The following is a 17,199-nucleotide window of genomic DNA, read 5'->3' as shown; positions in this document are numbered from 1 at the left end:
AGTAAATGTGTATTGATGTTATTTGTCTAAACATTTAACAAAATTATAAGTATTTATACAGTAGTCATTCACTCTAATTACCTTTGGATATCTACCATGTAGTATACTAAAAATGAATAGGGGCTCCTGGGTGGCCCAGTTGGTTCAGTGTCTGACTGTTGGTTTCAGCTCTGGCCATGATCTCACTGTTCATGAGTTTGAGCCCTGTGTCAAGCTCTGCACTGTCAGCACAGAGCCTGCTTGGGACTTCTTTCTCCCTCTCCTTCTGCCCCTCCCCTGCTTGAGCACACACACTCTGTCTTTCACTCGCTCTCTCAAAACATAAATAAACATAAAAGTAAATAAAACATATCCCAGGGTTTAAGGAATTCATGGCTTAGTGAAGAAAATAAACATTAAACAAATAATTACAACAAGTAAATGTAATTAAGTGTCTAAGAAGTAGTACTGTGGAATTGCTGAGGCAGGAGTAACAATGTCTAGGGAAGTAAGAAAAAAATTAATATGGGCTTTGGGGATATAGGGATTTTTATCCTACTCTGATGTGTAATTTATTTTGGGGAGCAATGAAAGGTAAATGCTGAGGAGCTTTTGCAAATTAAGAGTGGCAGTAAATCACAATATGTGTAAATCAAATCATGTTGTGCATGGTAAACTTAGGTAGTGCTGTATGTCAATTATATCTTAATAAAACTGGAAAAAAGAGAGAGCCAGTAGAAACCTGACTGCATCCTGTATTGGAGAGAAAATTACTCTAAGGATTATCAGGACATTGACAAAATTGGATATGCACAAAATTAGATAATAGAACTTCATGAATGTTACATCTCCTGAAGTCAGTCACTACCATAGAAGAGTATCTTTGCTATAAGATGCACTGCTGGCATATTAAAGGAATGAAGGGGAATGATAGTATTTGAGAGTAATTTGTGTATCTCTTAAGTTTTCCTTGCATTCCAAAAACCATCTCAAAACTAGCAGCGGTTCTCCTTCCTCAGCAAGGAACTGAAAGGATAGCATCACACACTACTCTCAAATAGTTCAGGGGTAAAATGGTGCACATACCCTCACACAGAATAAGGAAGCATATGTAGCAAAATGTTAAAAGTTGGTTACTCCTATTATACAGGAATTATTTGTATTGTTTTCATAAATTTTTTATAAATTTGATATTATTTTAAGAGAATATAAGGAGGGAGAAAAAGGAAGAGTTTCATAGAGAAGAGGCATTTGAGCTGCCCAGAGGCTAATTTGCCAGGTGGATAAGGAGGAGCAGAGAAACCCTATAGAAAGCCATAGAGATGTGAAAGAGCTTGGCTTATTTGTAAGTAGTTCAGTATGGTCATTTCTAAGTTGCCGTAAGATGTTTAGAATACATTCTTTCAAATGTCTATAGATAGCTTGGGTATTTATTTGATGTTTATTAAATCTCACTGATCTTAATTAAAGTTCAGGAAATGTTTAGCAAATTGGTGAACTAAGATTATGGCAAACAGAGCCACTGCTTTATGTACTTTGATCACTAGGAAATCCTATGCTTTAAATACCCTGAAATATCCTTGAAATATCCTTTTTTTCCTGCTCCTTGACAGCCTGTAATTATAACATGGATATTTAGAAATGACATGGCCATTTATATAGATGAGTTTGAGCAGCCTGAAGACTAAGTAGACTGTAGAAATAGTATCCTCATACACCTAAATAGAAGAGCAGCTCTCATTTTGGTAGACTGTCATTGTTAGAGATAATTTGAAATTTGGATTGACAGAAGCAGTAAGAAAAAAACTGTAAGCATTTTATATCATCAATACCCATATTTACTAAGGAAATGTCTTAGAGTAGAGCTGAGAAGAATCTTTTTGCAAGAAATCTTTAAAGCAGCAAAGTAAGTGATTTGGCTAGTAATGTTTCACCTTTAGAAGTCCGAATGACCAAGCCCTGATCCTTTTCCAATTTCTTTGGTATTTTGCCTCTTTTACTTTCATCCTCTCAATTTCTTATTTCTTAATCTAGAAATTAAGGCTTTATTTCTAATGATAGTCTCTTCAAGTATTTATATTGCTGATCTTTTGGTAATAAGACTTCTACATGTATCTCAAAACATGCCACAGATGGTTCTGTGTTCTGGAGAATAATTTTTAGGATATATAAATGAAAGGTAATGGACCTAGGAAAGCCTGGCTGGCTCAGTCAGAAGAACGTGCAGCTCTTGACCTCAGGGTCATGAGTTTGAGCCCCATGTTGGGTATAGAGATTACTAAAAAATAAATAAACTTAAAAAAGGTAATGACCTAGCACTCAAACAATATTTATTCAGTTCCTTGCTGAGGAAAGGGGATCATTATTGAATGGTTTTCAGACTGTTCTTGGAATATCAGGAAAATTTATCACAAAATTTCTAGTAAGGTAGTTTAAAATCATGAAATATGTTTAAATTTTTAAAAATTTTCTGAAAGAAGTGATTATAAGTTTTCCATATTTGTTCTTGCATAAATGTATTTTTGTATCTATATAATCTGTATATAATATCTACATAATGCTCCACTTTGACTTCTTTTGTCAAACAAATTGAAATGTTGGAGGGGTGCCTGGGTGGCTCAGTCAGGTGAATGTCTGACGCTTGATTTCAGCTGAGTTCATGATCCCACGGTTGTGGGATTGAGCCCCATGTCAGGCTCCATGCTGAGTGTGGAGCTTGCTTAGGATTCTCTCTCTCTCTCTCTCTCTCTCTCTCTCTTTCTCTCCGTATCCTTCTCCTTCTCTCTCTCTCTCTCTGTGTCTCCTCTGCTTGTGCTCTTTCTTCAAAAAAAAAAAACAAAAACATTGGATCATCATCCAAACTGAATTATTTATTACAAGGTAAATTTTCTTTCATTTTGAGAGTGAGATACAAGAGAAATGTTGGATAAGTCCAATAAAGCCAGAGTTGTTAAAAATTTATAAACCTTATTTCTAAGTGTTAATGAGATAGAATATTGGCTTTCATGGTTTCTTGATATTTACTACAGTGGTTGAATTTTATGTTGTAAAAGATACCAGTTGAATCTCAAAGATGCTGTTTGCGGAAAAGTTTATGATGGATTGGGTTGCTTAATTTTGTATACTTGATTATGTTATATAACAAAGATATGCAAGCTTTTAGACATTTCTGAAACATAAGAAGTTAATCATTCAAGAATATGAAATAACTTATGTGGTTATCTTATAGTTACTAACAAAAGCAACCTGTAAGCCTCATGTTTTGCATATTTCAAACTATTTTTATGTATCTGGAAAATGTCCAAATGTTTTTCACACTTGCTGCTTTTTCTGATTGCTCTGGCAGTAGTACTTTATATGTGTATTATATTTACGTATGTAGAAAGAGAGTTGGTTTGGAGAGATCAGGTATGTAATGAAATAAAAGTATAACTGGTTTTATTAAGCATATATTAAGCATATTATTAAGCATATTTAAAATTCATTTAGAGTTAATAATTTTTGTTGCTCTTTCCTCTAACTATAAGAAAAGAAAGAATTGAACAATGCAGGTTTAATATTTGTTTGTTTTTTTTAGCAATTGAAAGCATGTAGTGAAGAGCAGGAGGACAGAGAATGTTTGAACCAAGCTATTACTGCTCTTATGAATCTCCAAGGTAGTATGGACCGAATTTACAAGCAGTATTCACCTAGACGCCGACCTGGGTAATTCCAAACTGTTGAAAATATGAATGCTTCTGCATACTTCATTTATAGATCTGATGCCTAATTTTTTAAAAGAAGTCTTATTCGTAGTGATAATTGCATTCTTGAAAGTTATACTTTTGTTTTACGTTTTTCTTTTGGTCTTTGAGTTTAAAATTGGCATTGTCAGGAGCTCCTGGGTGCCTCAGTCACTTGAGCGTCCGGCTCTTGATTTTGGCTCAGGTCATGGTCTCAGGGTCCTGGAATCAAGCCCTGTGATGGGCTCTGCACTGGGTATGGAACCTGTTTGAGATTCTCTCACTCTCTCCCTCTCTCCCCCACCTTCTGTCCCCACTCAAACTCTCTCTCCCTGTCTCTCTCTAAAATTAAAAAAAATTTAATTGGTATTGTCATATTGTTGAGATAGTATATCTTTTAAAATTTTATTAAATATAGTCACTTTTGTATGTTATATAAGAAATTTAGGATTCTTTGTAACTTTAGTTCTTATGGCATTTGGAATGAAATACAGTTTCTATAGTACTTTTCTTTCACAATAATGAAATTGAGGCATGTGTCTGTTGTGGCAAAGTTAGTAGGAGGAAGTAATGCTGAGCGCAAAATCTAGTGTTTGATTATTTAATATTTTTATCACTTGATTTGAGGTAGCTTAAAGAAATTTGGATTGCTTAGTCATTGAAAAAGCTAAATTTATCTTTTTTTTTTTTTTTTTAGGGATCCTATTTGCCCTTTTTATAATCGTCACTTAAGAAGCAAGCATCTGGCTATTAAAAAAATGAATGAAATTCAGAAAAACATAGATGGATGGGAAGGCAAAGATATTGGACAGTGTTGTAATGAATTCATTATGGAAGGTCCATTGACACGAATTGGTGCTAAACATGAACGGCATATTTTTCTCTTTGATGGCTTAATGATTAGCTGTAAGCCCAATCATAGCCAGTCACGCCTTCCAGGTTACAGTAGTGCAGAATACAGATTAAAAGAAAAATTTGTCATGAGGAAAATACAAATATGTGATAAAGAAGATACCTGTGAGTGTAAACATGCTTTTGAAATAGTATCCAAAGATGAAAACAGCATAATATTTGCTGCTAAGTCTGCTGAAGAGAAAAATAATTGGATGGCCGCACTTATTTCTCTTCACTATCGTAGTACACTAGATCGAATGCTAGATTCAGTGTTATTGAAAGAAGAAAATGAGCAGCCATTGAGATTACCAAGTCCTGAAGTGTATCGTTTTGTGGTAAAAGACTCTGAGGAAAACATTGTTTTTGAAGACAACTTGCAAAGTAGAAGTGGAATTCCCATCATTAAAGGAGGAACTGTGGTGAAATTAATTGAAAGGTTAACATATCATATGTATGCAGGTATGTGAAACTCATTACAAATGCTTGCTTACCTGGGTTGTGCCATTTTTGGGGCACCTGAGTGGCTCAGTCTGTTAAGCATCTGACTCTTGATTTTGACTCAGGTCATGATCTCACAGTTTATGAGTTCGAGCCCCACATCTGGCTGTGTGCTGACAGAACAGGGCCTGCTTGGGATTCTCTCTCTACCCCCCCCCCCCCCCCCGCCTCTCTGTTCCTTCCCTGCTTGTACTGTCTGTCTCTCTCCAAATAAATAAATAAACTTAAAAAAAAAGTTTGCCACTTGTGATGAGCACCAGTTTTTGTACATAAGTGATGAATCACTAAATTTTACTCCTGAAGCCAATATTACCCTGTATGTTAACTAACTAGAATTTTTTTAAAAAACTTGAAGCAAAAAGAAAAAAATGCTTGAGGCATGGAAAAAAAGGGATTGCTTCTAAAATATAAAAAGAATTCCATAGGATCAAAGGGAATAAATAATTAATTAAATGTCTCTAAAATACAGTATTGTTGGTGCACATGGGGTGGCTTAGTTGGTGAAGCGTCTGACTTGGCTCAGGTCATGATCTCACGGTTCATGGGTTTGAGCCCCACGTTGGGCTCTGCACTGACAGTGCGGAGCCTGCTTGGGATTTTCTCTTTTTCCCTCTCTCTCTCTCTGCCCATCCCCCGCTGTGCTCTCTCTTTCTCTCTCTCTCTCTGTCTCTCTCTGAAAATAAACTTAAAAATATATATGTATAATATTGTTGACTTCATTAATTATTAAATATTCATAAAAATTGTATGACTCTTAAATTGGAAAACAGTCCTCATTTATCAAGAAATACCATGGGGTGCCTGGGGGGCTCAGTTGGTTAAGTATCCAACTTTGGCTGAGGTCACGATCTTACGGTTTGTGGGTTTCGAGCCCTGCATTGGGCTCTGTTCAGACAGAACCTGGAGCCTGCTGTGGATTCTGTGTTTCCCTCTCTTTCTGCCCCTCCCCTGCTCATGCTCTGTCTCTCTCTGTCCCTCAAAAATAATAAACATTAAAAATTGTTTTTAATTAAAAAAAAAAGAAATCCCATAATTGGCAGGAAGACCATGGTGGGAGGAACCAGAATAAAAAGAAAAAGGAAAAGGGGCACCTGGGTGGCTCAGTAGGTTAAACTTCTGACTTCTGCTGAGGTCACGATCTTATTGTTCAGAGTTCAAGCCCTACATTGGGCTTTTGCTGACACCTCAGAGCCTGGAACCTGTTTCAGATTCTGTATCTCCCTCTCTTTCTCTGCCCCTCTCCTGCTCTCACGCGTGCACGCTCACTCTCACTCTCTCTCTCAAAAATAAATTAACATTGAAAAAAAAAGGAGGAAGTCCTCCAAAATATTTGGATTAATGAAACTGAATAAATTGAACGTACGTCCCATTTTATACTCTTTATCTTTTCAGATCCCAATTTTGTCCGTACTTTTCTTACTACATACCGTTCATTTTGTAAACCACAGGAATTACTAAGCTTACTGATTGAACGGTAAGAAAAATATTTATTTTACTTAACACTTGATAAAAAGTTAACTACTTTGTTCCTTGCAAAGTGATGGAGACCTAGTATGTGCTCAGCTAGTTTTTGAACATAATATATTTGGCATTAAATTAGTAGTATTACTGTTCTCTTCAAACAATGTGCTCATTGAAATATCTTTTATAACAGAGGTCTCTTCAGATCATAGCAATATTTATAGTGGTAATCAAAAAGACCCAATTTTGAGTATGTATTTAAATGAGTTTTTGGGGGGCAATAAAAACTTCCTTAAAAGAGACTTTTTTACTTGTCACTTTAAAATAGACTTTACTAAAGAAAATTTCAAACCATATAAAAGAGTAAATGGAAGAGTACAGTAAACCCCATTTATTCATCATCCAGCTTCAGTAATTATCAACCCATTTTTCATCTCTTTCCCTACTGACTTCAATACTCTAACCCAGGATTATTTAGAAGTAAATCCTACACAACATATTTCATCTGTAAATATTTTCATTTTCATTTTCCAAAAGATAAATATTCTTATTAAAAACATAATTAAAGTCTTATTATATGTAAAAAAAATTAACAGTTCCTTCATTATGATTAGTTTTTTAAAAACTCTAAGTTTTGGATTGAATTTTTCTTCTTTAGATAGTGTCTGGGCTCCAAAATAATTTTTGTTTCACATATAAAAACCTAATACCAGAATTACATCTTCACCTGTATCATTATGTTGTACTGTGAAACTAAGTTTACCAGACTGAATCAGTGTAATGTGCTATGAAGATCTAGTTAGTTGTATTTCCATGTCCAAAATAAGGAAAGCACATTTCTTAGACTCCTATTTTAGCTATATTTCCTATGATTGGGCAAGGTTTCCTTTTATTTGTTTGTTTTAGCTTTGATTGTTACCTTATCCACTTAAGTGTGTTCTTCAAATATTGTTTAAAATTCAGTTTGGGCCTTCTCTTGTATGTTTAGTCATTTAAGGAAGTTTATGTCTACTTTAATTTTAACAAAATAAATATTAAGGACAGATTATTAGATATACCAATTCTGTTACATCATTTAAGAAAGTTTTTCTCCTTATAGATTATTTTTATATAGCTTGATCTTTTTAATTGACCTTTTCTGTATTGATCAGTGCTAGTTACCCAACTTGTTTTGATAAAAGTAAGAATATTAAACCTTCCTACTGGATAGCTAAAGAACAATTTCTTACAGTATGTAATACTTCGGGGAAAGTTTATCAGTAATTGCACTTTTCACATAAATGATAGGAAAGAAAGTTGCTTAAATAAAATATTTTTTTCTGTTGTATTTTAAATCCTTTTCATTTGTATATGAAACAAAAAATTTCTCTCATTTTGCTTCTTTTTTTTCTTAGATTTGAAATTCCAGAGCCAGAACCTACTGAAGCAGATAAATTGGCAGTAGAGAAAGGCGAACAGCCAATCAGTGCAGACCTTAAAAGGTTTCGCAAGGAATATGTCCAACCAGTACAACTTAGGTTTGGCCTGAATATTTTATTTTTTATGTGCTGTTCAATTTTCAATATACAGTTAACATACCAGGATACCTATTAAGTAAAAATTATAAAATTTTATGTGAGTGTGCCTACTGTCGACTTTGCTCCTCCTCCTTTGTGACCATCTAGTAATTCTGGGCTATTTTATGGTTTATGATATTTATGGAATCTATAGCTCTTTCCCCATTATTCTCACACAAAACATAGACATTTTTTACTTCATCTAAAAAATCATTTCAGCAATTTCTAAAAATGTTAATTGATAATAGCAGCTGCTAGCTGTTAGGTACTCACTGTGTACCTAAATGCCTTATCGTTTTTATCTCATCCTCATAACACAGTTACTACTTTATATATGAAAGAAATTGAAACTTATATGAGGAAATTGAAACTTAGCAAGATAAAGTAATTTGAGATAGGTCATAGAAAGAGAACAGCAGGACAGGTTTCCAACTCCATTCTGACTTCTTAAGCCCGTGTTCGTTTTTTATACCACTGAGATTGGAAATTGGAAGCTCCTTTGACTAGCTTTCTTTACAATCCCTAATTGTACATGATCTAAATATGTTTTTCTTTGTAAATATTAAGATTCCTTGATTATTGCTAACTAATAAATTACAACTTTGGAACTGAGTATATGATTTATTTTCCAGGATAATTACCACAAATGAATGTAGTTTCAGAGAAATGATAGAGTTCCCAGCTACATGACTCTCAGCCAAAACTTTAAAAAATTTAAGGGGTACCTGGCTGGCTCAGTCAGAGCATGCGACTCTTGATTTTGGGGTTGTGAATTTGAGCTCTGTGTTCGGTAATAATAGTTATGTATTCTATTTTAAATGTTTAAGTGGCTTTAAAAAATATATCCCTATATAATTTGAGCAATAGCTCAGATTAGCTAGGGGAAGCCATCTTGGAAGAGGTAAATCTGAGTGCCCCTAAAGGGTGTATAGGATTTAGGTAGGCAGAAAATGACCATAGGTATTCAAGGTCCTGGGAAATAGTATGAACAAAGGCAAGAAGACAAAAGTGAGAATGGTGTGCAGATGAAATAAGTACGGAAACTGACTCAACAGAAATGAAGACAATGTATTGCAAGAAGTAGTAGGTGGTATTAACTATATGGAATGAATGGGGTGGAATTCAAGATGGCCTTGAAATACAAGCCAGGTTGTTAAAACAGTCCTACAAACATTAAAGAATTTTTAGCAATGATGGTAATTTTTATAACGATTGTAACATTTTCTATTGTTGTATTGCAAAATTTTTAACATAAATGAAATTTGAGAGAATTTTACAGTGAGAGTTCATACATCCACCACCTAGATCTACTGTTAAGTTTGCTATATTTATTTTATCACATATATATTCATTTATTATTCTTCTTTTGGTCCATTAATCGTCAAATTTAGGGGATGTATTTCAAAGTACACTTCTTAAATACTTCAATTTGTATATCATTAAAAGTGCATTATTTGTTTATTGTACTTTTGCATCTTTTTTTTAAGTTTATTTAGAGAGTGAGTACATGTGCATACACATGCACACACATGAGTGGAAGAGGGGTAGGAGAGAAGAGGAGAGAGAATCCCAAGCGGGCTCTGAGCTGTCAGCACAGAGCCTGATGTGGGGCTTGATTTCATAAACTAAGATTCTGACCTGAGTCAAAATCGAGTTGGTTGCTCAACCAGTTGCCCCCCAGTAGCCCCAAAACAATCACATCTTAAATGTACTTTGGTTGAATTTTAACAAATACATACATCTGTATAATCCAAACTCCTTTCAAGATATAAATGTTCCCATCACCTCAGAAAGTTTCCTCATGCCCATTCTAATCAATTTTTGTCCTCATTGCCCAAAGCAGTATTCATCTTCCTCCATAGATTGGTTTTACCTGTTTTAGAATTTCATATAAACGGATTCTTATGTACTCTTATGTGTCTGACATTTTTCACTCATCATGCTTCTGAGCATGTTTTTGCTTGTGTCAGTAGTTTCTTCTGTTTTATTGCTAAGGTAGCAATATGAATATACCACAATTTTTTTTCCCACTGAAGGACACCTGGGTTCTTTTCAGTTTTTTATTACTATGAATAAAGCTGCTATGAACTTTATTTTATAAATCTTTTGTGAATATATTTTTCATATGTCTTGGGTGAATAACTCAGAGTGGAGTGGCTAGCTTTGTAGAGTATTTATATTTTTGGTTTTAAAAGAAACTGTCGAATCTTTCCCCAAAGTGATTGTTCTTTATTACACTCTTAACCACCAATGTATGAGAGTTCCAGTTGCTCCATATCCTCACCAACATTTAGTTATGTCAGTCTTTATATTTTAGCTGAACTGGTGGGGTATAGTGGTATGTCTTTGTAGTTTTAATTTGCATTTTTCTTTTTTTTAATTTTTTTTTACATTGATTTATATTTGAAAGACAGAGCACTAGTAGGGGAGGGGCAGACAGAGAGGGAGATACAGAATCTGAAGCAGGCTCCAGGCTCTAAGCTTTCAGCACAGAGCCTGATGCAGGGCTCGAACTCACAAGCTGTGAGATCATGACCCAATTGGAAGTCAGACGCTTAACTGAGTGAGCCACCCAGGTGCCCCATCTGTTTACATTTTCTTAATAATGTCTTTTGGTCAATGGAAGTTTTTAATTTTGATGAAGTCTAATTATGAGATTTTTTTTCCTGTACATGATACTAATTTTAAAATTACATTAGCTGCTGTAGAAATTATGAAGGACAGAAATTGGCAACAGATTGACCTAAGTGTGAACTAGAAGTTAACAGTTTTGTTTCTTTGAAATATTTTCTAAGCCACCGAGTCTACCAGGCACACAGTAACTTAAGATTGTTTTATTATAGATAACATGACAGAGATTGGGAATTTAAAGTTTTTTCTTAGCCTGTGAGAAAAACTAAAGTCGGGTGGGGTTGGGGGAGAGAGAAGCTAACCTACAAATGGTCATTTTTTAAAATAATGAAGAAAAAATTCTAAAGTAATTAATTTACACTATCATTATGTAGTGTTATATTTGTTATATATAATGTTATATTTATACAGATAGAGTAAATCTCTGTTTGCAAGGTTGTAAGAGTCATTTTTGAGGTACTACAAAACAAAACAGCTCTGTCAGAAATATTTTTATCTTGACATAAAATAAGGAAATGTGGGCATAACTGTAGATGACAGAAGTCTGATGATAGCACTTGAGTTTAGAAACAAATACACTAATCTTATTTGATTTGCCGTTTTATGTGAAAAATATATCAATTTAGATCTTTAAAAAAAATCCTTTTCAATTTAAGAATTTAAAATAGTGTTTGTACTGTACAGAAGATGAATTTTCTACATATCTATAAAGAAAAGTTACTTTTCCTAAGCATAAAGGAGTAGTTAAATATGGAAACTACAATTTTTATGCTTATAAATATTTTTAAAGTATAATTTTAAAACAATAAATTAGTCTTGAGACCGGTTTTCACATCATTGAAGTACTTAAGGTTTTAACTAAATACAGAATAGAGACTCTGAGTGTTATATTGGCCCTTGTATATAAAGTTGTCACTATGATTTTAGAGAAGTAGAAGAAGCTTAGGTTTTGCTAAAATGTGTTTCTTTCCATTTTTTCTTAGGATCTTAAATGTGTTTCGGCACTGGGTTGAACATCATTTTTATGACTTTGAAAGAGATTTGGAGTTGCTTGAGAGACTAGAATCCTTCATTTCAAGTGTAAGAGGTATATTATTTAAAGGTTTGATTGAATCTTATGTTGCACATGAGTTGATTTTTAAATTTGACTTTTAAATAAGCTAAACTATTTTATGTATTTTAACAGTTGAAATAACATTTGGTATGGTTTATAGACTCTAAGGAACTCACATGTTAGAGCCACTGGAAGTCTGAGAACCTTACCTTTTCAAGTTTTTTAGGAGAATCTTTCTTTAAAAGAAGTTATAAGTCTTCTTTAATAAACATTTAAAATTTTATCTCAAGGTTTCCATTCTTTCAACTAATTTTATCTATTTTCGTGTTCTCCTTAATCTTATTCTTTAGTTTTGAATGGTTAACAGCTTTTCAAAATGATATTTACTTCTCGAAAAGTCTTTGTGTATTTTTAGCACCTGAAAGATAGGACTTTCCTATCTGAAGTTTCAGAGCACAGCCCATGAAATTAAATTCTGCACCACGAACATTTAAGCAAATGTATATTATTGAATCAAGATCATTTATCTAACAGTATAAGGCATTAATTAAGAATAGTTTAAACCTAACTTCTCTCCTACTTGTTTTTACTTAAGGAGGATTTTATTTAAAATAGAGACTGTGATTCCTTTGTTTCAGCTTTGAGATGTTTAAGATCCATTATCATCATGTGTGCCTTGATACTTGTTTTTGGTAGTAAATTAATTTTTTTATATTATTTTCTTAATGAGGACACTAAATTATATATGATCTAAGAAACTCCTAAAATACATATATGTAGGGGCACCTGGGTGGCTCAGTGGATTGAGCACCTGACTTTTGATTTTGGCTCGGGTCATGATCCCAGGGTTGTGGGGTCCAGTCCAGTGTTGGGCTCTGCATTAAGTGTGCAACCTGCTTAAGATTGTCTCTTTCTCCCTCTGTCCCTCTCCCCCACTCACACTCACTCTTTCTCTCTCTCTAAAATAAAAAAATAAAATACATATATATATTAGAATAAAGCAAGTAAAGGGTTATGTTAATGTCTAAAGTTGATGTCGTAAGGCCTTTCTGAAGTAAGTTATACCACAGCATAACCAAATAGTGATGAGGGAAAGTTTCTTTTTATAAAAATATTTTAACTAATAAATGGAGAAGGAATGATAGAATTAGAATATTACTATTTTTCAACTCCCTAATAATATTGTAACAAGAGAAGTAACTGGACATTATATGCTGGCTGTTGGAACTATCCATGCAAGTATTCATGTCAAAAAATTGATCCTATATCGTATCACATCTCTGTGTGTATGATTTACAGAAAAAACAGGGAACAGAGATACCACAAAAACAATTGGAAAAATTCAGACTTGGGAAATACCACAAGGCAGATGATTCCATTTTAACAAGTGAATTGCAAGCAAAAATGAGAGAGAAAAGGAGAGACTGTAGATTGATGAAAAGGGATTTGAGACACTGACTCAGTGCAATTTATAGTTCATGTTCAAACCCTATTTCGAAGAAACCAACTATTAGAAAGCATTTATGAGAGAATCAGGGAAATCTGAGCACTAATTAGATATTTGATGATATTAAGTTATTGTCATTTTTATATATGATAATGGTATTGTGGTCATTTAAAAAAAGTGTTTAATTTTTTAGATACATACTTAAATACAAATGAAATAATATGATATACTTGTTTCACAATAACATGGGGGGTGGAGGGAGGGCATGAGTGGGGTTAGATGAAACCAAAATTGGCCATGAGTTGATAATTATTGAAGCTGGGTGAAGATCAGAGATTATATAAAGATTTGCAGTCAGTCTGTCAAGTAAAAGGTATTTTTTTATTTGTACTCTGCAACACAAACATAGGGAAAGCTATGAAGAAGTGGGTAGAGTCAATTGCTAAGATCATCAAGAGGAAGAAACAAGCTCAGGCAAATGGAATAAGCCATAATATTACCTTTGAGAGTCCACCTCCACCAATTGAATGGCATATTAGCAGACCAGGACAGTTTGAAACATTTGATCTTATGACACTTCATCCAATAGAAATTGCACGTCAGCTGACACTTTTGGAATCTGACCTCTACAGGTAAACAATTAATGTTCATTTGCTGCTCTGTTTTCAAGAATCTTAAACATACCTCTGTCTATTTTCAGAACATTTTGCAAATTATGTATGAATGCTTAAAAATGCCTCATGTCGGGGTGCCTGGGTGGCTCAGTCGGTTGAGCATCTGACTTCGGCTTAGGTCATGATCTCACGGTTCATGGGTTTGAGCCCCACGTCAGGCTCTGTGCTGATGGCTCAGGGCCTGAAGCCTGCTTCGGATTCTGTGTCTCCCTCTCTCTCTGCCCCTCCCCTGCTCACACTCTGTCTCTCTCTCAAAAATAAATAAAGATTAAAAGAAATTTTTTTTTTTAAATGCCTCATGTCTTCTTGTGGGCTTGGAGGAAAGCTCACAGCACAGTTTTTAACTACAATTTTTTTTCTATAGATAAAAGTCTTATATTGCTGTTTAGGCCTAGAGTAGGTCCTAGAAATCCTTCACTAGAGTAGTGGTGGAGAGAAACTATGCAGCAGAATAGCAACACTTTCAAGGCAGTCACCCAGTTTCTGCTCCTAATACTTTCTCAGATTGCTTTAGTTGGAGTTGGTTCAGCTAAATCAGTCAGTATGGATTGGTAGACTCTTAAAGGCAGCTGAGTAAATAGAATATTGAGTGAGACAAGCTTTATTTTCTTTTTTCAGGTTCTACATAATCAAAATTTTAATTTGGAGTTTGAGTTAGGTTTGCTAAGCAATTGAATAACAAAATTTTTAGAAGAATAAAGATTCCATTATTTTTTGAAAGGAGTCTTAAGTACTTCAGCTGTTTGAAGTCAGTATTAACTTTACAGGCATCTGGGTGGTTCAGTTGGTTAAACATCTGACTTCAGCTCAGGTTATGATCTCACGCACAGCTTGTGAGTTCGAGCCCCATGTTGGGCTCTGCTGTCAACACAGAGCCCACTTCAGATCCTCTGTCCTCCCTCTGCCCCTCTATTTAAGTTAAAAATTCATATTAACTTTAAAGAAAAGTTATTAAGTGTGATGATGACCCATGCTTAAAACTTCTGAACCACTTTCTTTCATTTGTGAAATTCATTAGAAATGTGCTTGGCTGTTTACTTTGATCTGTATCCCATCATCTGTCTTTACTTGTAAAACACTTCCTGCCATTACCCTGTATCCATGCAGATCACCCATTCACAACCTAACCTTTACAGTTTCATGGTTTCATCACTTCCAATGTCATTCTCCACTCCAAATCAAAACACCTCTCGTGGTCATATTCCATATCTTGTTATCACTCCAAATCATTCTTATTTCAAAATTACTAATTCAAGCAGCTTCTAACTATAGTCTTCTCTCCTTTCAGCTTGCTTTTATCAGCTTCTTCCTCTACCATCTTATTTTAAACCACTGTCCCTTTCCCATTACATTAGCCCTATTCTGTCTTCTTCCTAATTTAAGCTGTCTTCTTTCATTTACAACCCAGGCTCCTATGAAGAGTACAGGCCTTGCAGGTAACTGCCTCCTCCCCCAACTCTGTCAAAAAATGACCTCCCACCACTATCATTCCATCAAAAACTTTTCTGCATTTAGGAATCCCTTCCAAAATACAAATACCTTTAAGAAGTTATCCTGATTGGCAGCCATTTTTTTTAAAGGGAAAAGCAAGAATATACAAAATTTAGTGCTAATGGAGAATGTAGGAAGGCAGCAGAGATAAAAACTTTTCCTTCTTTAGAATTGGGCTTCTGGTTCGCCCTGGCTGTGCCATTCAGAATTTAGCACACACATCAGAAGTTGTCAACATCTGATTCAGAGTGTTGTGTTGTATTTTAAGTAATTTGGAGTTCAGGTTGTTTTTTGCTTTTGTAAAGGTAGGAATGAGGGACTTGTTACATGAGATTAAAAAGCAAATAGTACTCTATCAAGTTTTTCCTCATAAAGTAACTGTTACATGAGTGGACATCAGAAACAAAACAAAAACACTTAGCTCTATGTGGACCTGCCTTCAGAACACAGAAAATAGGTTTGTTAAGTGATATGTGTATTATGGATTAAGACTAACATGTAAAACGTTGACACTGTAAACTGAATTTCTGGTGAAATAATAGAACCACATAAGAAAACTTATTTTAAAAACTGTTAGCAAGTATCCATGTATACTTGAATCTACTGATTAAAAACCTTTTTTTAATTAATTAATAGCCACGTCTGTAGGACATTGGTGGGTATGCCACTGGTCAATTTTTTAAATATGTAATCCTGACTGACTGTATACAATGATTTAATCTGCTTTTATGTCTGGTTTTTTAATGAAGTAATTCAGATATTTAAAAAAAATGTAGAAAATTACATAAGGAGGGCTCATGAACAACAAAAGCATTACAAAAATGAAATCCTTACACTAATTCCTCTCAATTCCATTCCTCTTCTTTCTCCCAATAACCACTATCCTTTATTTGGTGTTTATTGTTCTTATGTATGTCTTTATAATTTATATACATACACACATTGATCAACAGTATATAATATTGTTTTGCAGATTTAAAATAGTTTATACTTATGTATCATTCTGCAACATATTTTGCACTTAAATTGTTTCTGGTATTCAAGTTGATGAATATAGCTCTAGTTTGCTTATTCTAATTACTGTGTGATATTCCATTATATGAATGCTCCATAATTTATCTAGTCTCTTGATGATGAACCTCTAGGTTGTGATTTTTCACTCTTGGAAATAATGACTGCTTCACTGAATATTCTTTTTTTTTTTTTTTTTCAACGTTTATTTATTTTTGGGACAGAGAGAGACAGAGCATGAACGGGGGAGGGTCAGAGAGAGAGGGAGACACAGAATCGGAAACAGGCTCCAGGCTCTGAGCCATCAGCCCAGAGCCCGACGCGGGGCTCGAACTCGCGGGGCTCGAACTCACGGACCACGAGATCGTGACCTGGCTGAAGTCGGACGCTTAACTGACTGCGCCACCCAGGCGCCCCATTCACTGAATATTCTTATTCATGTTTTCTTATAACCTGGTGTATCTAGAATATATACCTAGATAGAATTGTGGGGTAATTGAATATGTATATCTTCAGTATTTTGAGAAATTGCTAAATTTATTTACAAGGTGATTGTTATAGTTTTCAGTTGCACATTAGTGTTGGAAAGTTGCTGTTTTTTCACATCTTTACCCATTTGGTATCATTAGACTTTTGTTAGTCTGACAGGAGTGAAATGGCATTTTGTTGTGGTTTAATGTTCTTCTCCCTGAATAAGAGATAAAATATTTTTTCATGTTTATGTGACTATTTGGGTCCAGTCCTCTGTGATTTAAACCTGTTTATATGTTTGTCCATCCAT

At 34.4% G+C, this 17,199-nt stretch overlaps 1 protein-coding gene across 3 annotated transcripts in view; it reads left to right on the top strand.

The window, feature by feature from the left end:
- SOS2 (SOS Ras/Rho guanine nucleotide exchange factor 2) overlaps nucleotides 1–17,199 on the top strand; it is a 96,151-nt gene that overhangs the window by 56,893 nt on the left and 22,059 nt on the right. For all 3 annotated transcript variants that reach the window (XM_045450915.1, XM_045450916.1, XM_045450914.1), the window contains 6 exons: nucleotides 3,557–3,684; nucleotides 4,399–5,054; nucleotides 6,486–6,567; nucleotides 7,949–8,071; nucleotides 11,725–11,828; nucleotides 13,652–13,874. In XM_045450915.1, coding sequence (XP_045306871.1) covers nucleotides 3,557–3,684; nucleotides 4,399–5,054; nucleotides 6,486–6,567; nucleotides 7,949–8,071; nucleotides 11,725–11,828; nucleotides 13,652–13,874 — 1,316 coding nt within the window. The remainder of the gene's footprint in view (nucleotides 1–3,556; nucleotides 3,685–4,398; nucleotides 5,055–6,485; nucleotides 6,568–7,948; nucleotides 8,072–11,724; nucleotides 11,829–13,651; nucleotides 13,875–17,199) is intronic.

The sequence above is a fragment of the Leopardus geoffroyi genome, chromosome B3 (genome assembly GCF_018350155.1).
Source record: "Leopardus geoffroyi isolate Oge1 chromosome B3, O.geoffroyi_Oge1_pat1.0, whole genome shotgun sequence".
In the NCBI taxonomy this organism is placed as follows: domain Eukaryota; kingdom Metazoa; phylum Chordata; class Mammalia; order Carnivora; family Felidae; genus Leopardus; species Leopardus geoffroyi.
The sequence above is the reverse complement of the archived record's forward strand: the minus strand, read 5'-3'. Positions and strand labels throughout refer to the sequence as shown.